Source organism: Penaeus chinensis, chromosome 18 (genome assembly GCF_019202785.1).
Source record: "Penaeus chinensis breed Huanghai No. 1 chromosome 18, ASM1920278v2, whole genome shotgun sequence".
Classification (NCBI taxonomy): domain Eukaryota; kingdom Metazoa; phylum Arthropoda; class Malacostraca; order Decapoda; family Penaeidae; genus Penaeus; species Penaeus chinensis.
In genome coordinates, this window is record NC_061836.1 from 28,376,031 (window position 1) to 28,383,530 (window position 7,500).

General features: G+C 34.1%; 2 protein-coding genes across 2 annotated transcripts in view; both read left to right on the plus strand.

Annotated features, from left to right (window-relative positions):
• LOC125034547 overlaps positions 1 to 1,342 on the plus strand; it is a 5,712-nt gene extending 4,370 nt beyond the window's left edge. Inside the window, exon 6 of the mRNA XM_047626427.1 lies at positions 727 to 1,342. Within this exon, the coding sequence (XP_047482383.1) occupies positions 727 to 972 (246 nt within the window). The 3' untranslated portion in view covers positions 973 to 1,342. The remainder of the gene's footprint in view (positions 1 to 726) is intronic.
• Positions 1,343 to 1,490: 148 nt separating this feature from the next.
• Positions 1,491 to 7,500, plus strand: part of LOC125034546 (probable cytochrome P450 49a1) — a 17,258-nt gene continuing 11,248 nt past the window's right edge. Inside the window, exons 1-2 of the mRNA XM_047626426.1 lie at positions 1,491 to 2,200; positions 6,505 to 6,724. Coding sequence (XP_047482382.1) covers positions 6,508 to 6,724 — 217 coding nt within the window. The 5' untranslated portion in view covers positions 1,491 to 2,200; positions 6,505 to 6,507. The remainder of the gene's footprint in view (positions 2,201 to 6,504; positions 6,725 to 7,500) is intronic.

A 7,500-nucleotide genomic window follows, 5' to 3' on the forward strand; every position in this document is an offset into this window, starting at 1 on the left:
TAGGGTTGGTGGAAATTAGCGGGAAACGGGTTCTTCACCAAGTCTAGGGTTATTTTTAGATTAGAAAGTAATAGGGAAATTGCTAGTAAGGGGAAAGAGGATGATAAGATTATTTTTTTACCATTGTGTAATAATGATCATGATGATGGCGATAACAATTATAGTGATAATAGTTACGATAAGAATAATTAAACAAATCATTGCAGCAAGAACAATAAACATCCCTGTCTTGACAAATTACCAAAATTTTATAGGATGATATATGCCTATATATAAGGTACATATAATGTATATATTTACACACAAGCACACGCGCCCGTACACACGCACGCGCGAGCACACACACACACACACACACACACACACACACACACACACACACACACACACACACACACACACACACACACGCAGACACACACACGCAGACACACACACGCACACACACACACACACACACACACACACACACACACACACACACACACGCGCGCGCGCGCAGACACACACACGCAGACACACACACACGCACACACACACACACACACATACATACACGCGCGCGCGCGTATATATATATGTATGTATATATATGTATATATACATTGTATGTGTATAAATGAGAATCATAACAGTTTCCTATTTGTGTAGCATTCATGCGAAGTGTTTGACCCCTACTCTGCTTGTCTCAAACCTTGTCCTTGAGATCTTTATTTCTCTCTCCAGCTTGAGAAGGAACAGCAGGAACTCCAGCAGAATCTGCAGAGACAACAGCAGAACCTCCAAGAACAACTGCACCGTCAGCAGCAGAACCTCCAGAACCAGCTGCGCCGTCAGCAAGCGACTTTCCGAAGACAGCAACAGAGCCTGCAGGACCAACTTCGCAGTCAGCATCAAAATATCTTCGGTTCCGGGAATTTCCCATTTTCGTTTCCCAATTTCCCCATTTTCTATGGTGACGCCGACTATTAAAAATCTTTGAGAGACTGTATGTTGTGTCTCGGTGTTTTTCTTTGTGTGTTTTTTGTGTGGTTTTTTTTTCAGTCTCTTCAAATGGGCTGTCATTGGCCTTCAGTGATTCCCTTTTCAGCTTCATAGTCAACAGAATTCGTTACATGTGAAACGAAATATCTGAACGAAATCCTCGTTATGAGGAAGCCTAGTAACTTCTGCGGGAGTATATACATGTGATCGTTAAGTTCTTTTCATTTTATGTATTGACTGGCTTATCGTGTTATTCCGTTCCTACGTTAAATGGAATGCCCCTTTCCATGCGTTGTAATTATGTTATTGGATGTATATGTGACCACAGTTGATGAATAAAGTCTTCATCATCAAGTAGTCTCTGTGCGTGTTTGTAGTAATGAAACAGTTATTTTGATTTAGCTAAATAATTCCAATATATCCCCGACCACGATACAGTTACACTTAGAATTAAGAACAGTTTAATCCCCCTAATAAATTTGTCGCCTTCATTTTCTTTAATTTAGAGATAGTTCGGATAATTGTTAAAACTTCTCTAACAATAAAACAAAAACAAAACAAAAATGTAATTGATAAGAATTCAATACAATCTTTATCAAACTTATGAGTAAAAGGTAACTTGAGCATAGCATAGCAGTTGATAAATAAGATTAACAGTAAGTGCAACAAACCATGGTACAAATAGAGAGAAAAAACTATATATATTAAAAACAAAAAAAAAAAAAAAAAAAAACTGGCACCTCTGCCTGACCTTGGGTTTACTTTCTCTAGCCCGTAAATAAAATATAATAAAAAGGGTAAATATGTAGATAAACAAATAAGTTAATGAATGGATAAGTAAACAAATAATCCGTAATATATTAACAAACGCTGAAACGAATACGGATCATGATTAAACGAAAATGAAAAAAAAATAAATAAATAAAAGCGCTTTGGCACCTCACAAGAAACGACTGTGTCTAGTTATCAACACACAATTTATCAATAAATAGCTATATAAGTCTATAAATATACAAGAATCTTGCCTTATACACTTTAATCAATCTAAGAAAGAAATGAGTTAATTAACGCGTAAACAACTCTGGCATTTGTCCAAAACCTAGTATGGCCTTGATTATCGTTTGGGAAAAGTGCGAGTGACAGTTCACACACAATTTTCTGTTTAGTGTATGTGTGTGTGAGTGTTTGAGAGGAGCTGGTGGGAAGACGCGGAAGAGTGAGTTTTTGTTGATTTTCTTAGTGTTATTACCATCAATAGGCCTTAGGAGTAATTGATTTACATGTGTTAGTATAGAACCTAGAAGGTAGAAAATAGTTATGAGACATGGTACGGTTTCTACATCACGCTTCGGTTTTATATGAATTGCATTTAAACTCTTCTTCAAGTATGTAGTATACAACAGTACGAATAGAAAACAATAAGGTTACGTAGACATGCAAGAATTAATACCTTTATAACCTGTGGCAGTATTGATTTATAAATGCTCAGACAAGGACGATATTGTTAAGAGGAAGAGTGGGAGGCTGTCGGGGAATAACACACCTGACCTTGGACCTTTTGTCGCATAGGGCTAGTAACGAACTCTCAAAAAAGAGACAAAACGAACTCTTAAAGTTTTTATTCTATGGAAATAAATGTCATTGTTGCGCAGAAATAGTTTATTTTAGGCCACATAATGTACAAGTTGTAATGACAGTTCATCATTAACATTTGTTTTTTGTAATGTTATTAAGGAAATGTAAATATAATGACAAAGACTACTTGATTGTGATAAAAAAGATAGTGATGATGACACTGAAAACTATCTCGATAAAACAGTTATTGTAACAAGAAGCAACAGTAATACACCAACACTAATGATGGTGATGGAAATTATCAACACCATCATAATCGTTATTATCATCATAAGGACATAACGATTTACTGAGATGAGACAAAAATACTTACATATATTTTATAATGTACAACAACAACAAAGGTTCGTATAATGTCAAGTAAACTAATTACAGAGCACAGGTAATAATTATAAACTAAATTCTAAAAAGGGGAAAAATGAGAAAAAAAAAATACATATCGCTTAATTGCCTTAAAGGAAAGTTGCAAAGTATTGCGTTCATGCATCTTATATGTCTTACACTTAATTATATTCCAGTTTCCGTCCTTAGTGCGTCCTCAAGGACACTCACGTCCCATATCAAGTGACACGATATAAGTAAGATAGCGTGGGAGTTATCTTCGTTATGTATCACGTGATAATGATAAGTATTGATATGGCAGCAACTAAGCGAGAATATATACATGTATCGAGAAATACTGCGGTTTACCCAAATATATAGACACACACACGCACACACACACGCATACACATATACACATATACACATATACACATACACACATACACATACACACATACACATACACATACACATACACACACATACATACACATACACATACACATACACACACACACACACACACACACACACACACACACACACACACACACACACACACACACACACACACTCACTGTATTGCTGCAGTGATAATAAACTACTCTAATGTATTTCAAGCAAATTCAAAGGAAAACCGAGGTGAGCAGAGCAAAGTAGTTCTAAAAAACCTAGGGAGAGGACCTCACTCGCTGACCTATCAATTATCCCTATCCTTGACCTCACTCAATAAAGGGTTATTTTTTTTGTCCTTTTCATTTCCTACTAAGTCCCTTTCCTCCTCCAGAAGGTAAAATTGATGACTTCTGACGATCAGATTTTAGCTTTTTTGAAGTATTATATAGGGCCCTTTGCATTGACTTTTACATAGTGAAGGATGTCCTGTCTTTGTCCATGGGGCTTTCATCAATGAAGTTAATCATAAAACAGGGATGTGTTGAAGAATCTTAGTATTGGAAATAAATAAATCTCCCAATCTTGATTTCGGCAGCGCGACACGAAGGCAATAAGTATATATATATATACACACATACACATATATATATATATATATATATATATATGTGTGTGTGTGTGTATATATATATGTATATATATGTATATATATGTATATATATGTATATATATGTAGTATATATATGTATGTATGCATATATATGTATGTATGCATATATATGTATGTATGCATATATATGTATGTATGCATATATATGTATGTATGCATATATATGTATGTATGTGTAAATATGTATATATATATATATATATTATATATATTCACACACAGACACGCACGCTGAAGGAAAAAGCAATCTACCATGTGGAAAAACACATTGTACAAACGAGATTTGATAATGATAGTGAGACTGATACTGGTAATGGAGATGCTAGTCACTGTGATGAAACTGATGATGTAGAGATAATAATGATGATAAGGATAAGGTTAATACTAATCAGGTTTATTATGATGATAAGTGATAAATAATAATGGTGAGAATGATAATCATAATGATAATTAGTGATAATTCAGTGACGATTACATCTTTAATGTTGATGATAAAACGATGAAAAAAAGCAATAGTGAGATAAATGGGATGCCGACATTAACCCATTCGCCCCGGATTTATGTTCTGGCCCCTGTAGTTTTTGGTGAATTTTCTCACCTACAGATGGCTCCACGTGTGCTCAGCCGGCAAGGAGTCTATCAGTAGGCCCTAGTTACCGATCCTGATTTCCCCATTCCTTGAATTGGCGGGAAAATGTGTTTTTTCTTATTAATACCATTGCTATCGATTCTGTTATTATTATTATTGATGTTATGATTATTAAATTGTCATTAAAATATTTTAGACAATGAACTGATACAAAATACCCTTTCCTAAAGTGAAGGAACAGGGTAAACAGGTGAGATAGGTAGTTCTGATAAACTGGCTATTTGATGATTAAAAACTTTTAGAGCCATCTATGTGTAAATACAATAAATAAACGTGTATTACAGTGGGCATGGCGTGTATTCTTGCCACATGGGGCGAATGGGTTAAGAATAAAAATGACCAATGAGAAATATTTTGTTTCTGATATCAGTAAGATTGTTGATAGACATGGGAATAATGATAAGGATTATACAACAATACTAACTAATAATGACCGTAAAAATTGATTAGACGAATAACACCAATAATGATAACACTATAAAAACAATGACGATGGAAAACATACTAATGATAACTGTAGCATTAGTATAAGTACAGTAAAAACAACAATATCAGTATCGGCAATAACAACAATATTAATAACTAAGATAATAGCAATAACCTTAATAGCACGCAAGACAGTCCTACACCCGGCCACAGGAGCGATGACGCAATCCACAGAGGAAAGGGGAACCTGAACTCTATTTGGTAATGCAATAATGGTCATAATCCCGTCACTGTTGGAGCGTCATTCACCTTCACGATGTTGCAAATTGTGTGGATCTAGGTGCTATTATTATTATTTATATTGTTATCAGCATCATCGTTATTGTTATTATTGTTACTGTTAGTATTATTATTGTTGTTGTTAATATTGTTGTTCTGTTATTGTTATTATCATCATCTTCATCTTCATCATCATCATCGTCATCATCATCATTATTGTTGTTATCATCATCATCTTTTTCTTCTTCACTATCATCACCATCACCATCATCATCATCATCATCATCATCATCATCATCATCACCATCACCATCACCGACACCATCATCACCATCACCATCATCACTACCATCACCGACACCATCATCACCATCATCATCACCATAATCATCACCATCGTCATCATCATTATTATCATCATTATCATTATCATTTCATTACCACATCTGCAACTACTCTTACTTTCATTATACTTCTCACGCCCAGCCTTTCCCTTGACCACATACGTCTTCCTCGTGCAACAAACTCTGCCACAAGATAGCTTGCAGGATTCTTCGGCAAAATAGTCATGATAGAGAACGATATTGTTCATTTTACATTGTATAGGTAACTTTATTCTTTGTTTTATAAGTAATTTATTTGATCTTTTATAAGTAAGTTTATTTGACATTTTATAAGTAAGTTTATTTGATATTTTATAAGTAAGTTTATTTGACATTTTATAAGTAAGTTTATTTTGCATTTTATAAGTAAGTTTATTTGACATTTTATAAGTAAGTTTATTTGACATTTTATAAGTAACTATATTTTACATTTGATAAGTGACTTTATTTTATATTTTACTGGTAATTTTTTTTTTTACATTTTATAAGTAACACATTTAAGGGTATGATAAATAATGATAATCATCTAATATTGATTTTAAAACATGAACTTTGCGACACTGAAGACAATAATATGATTACCTATGTAATAGACGTAATAGATAATGATAATAACTATAAATCAATAATAACAGTGGCTATTGGTTAATGATTATGATTGTTGCCATAAATTAAGGGAAATGGTAAATGCAATAAGCTGATAATGATAAGGAATAATATTAACTATAATAATTCCTCCAAATTCTGTTCAATTGCAGACGATGCATATGAGCATGAGACGCTTGCTCCGGAATCCCTCGTTCCTTCAGCCGCTCCTTCGGCCTCACCTCCGAGGGGCGGCGTCGCAGGCGGCCGCTCTCGCCTCGCCGAAGTGCCCCGAGGCGGAGGAGGCGCGCCCGCCGCTGCCCTTCGAGGCGGTGCCCGGCCCGCGGCGCTGGCCGCTGCTCGGCTCGCTGCCCGCCATGCTCGCGCACCCGGGTGGGTCTCACACACACACACACACACACACACACACACACACACACACACACACACACACATACACACACACACACACACATACACACACACACACACACACACACACACACACACACACACACACACACATATATGCATATGTATATATATGTATGAATATGCAAATATATATATATATATATATATAAACATATATGCACTATATATGCATGCATATATATATATATATATATATATATATATATAAATAATATGTATGCATATAGTAAATATAATTATATATATGTTGGTATATATATATATATATATATATATATATATATATATATATATAAACTGATATGTATGCATATATATATATGTATATATAAGTATATAGGAATATATATGTATATATACATATATATATAATATATATTTATATATGTATACATGTAGATATATGTATATGTGTGTATATATATGTGCATATAAATATGCATATATATATATGTAAATATATATATATAAATATATATATATATATATATATATATATATATATATATATATATATATATATATATATATATATATGTATGTGTGTGTGTGGTGAGAGAGAGAGAGAGAGAGAGAGAGAGAGAGAGAGAGAGAGAGAGAGAGAGAGAGAGAGAGAGAGAGAGAGAGAGAGAAAGAAAGAAAGAAAGAAAGAAAGAAAGAGAGAGAGAGAGAGAGAGAGAGAGAGAGAGATAGTTTATACATGCATACATACATACACACCCATACATACATAC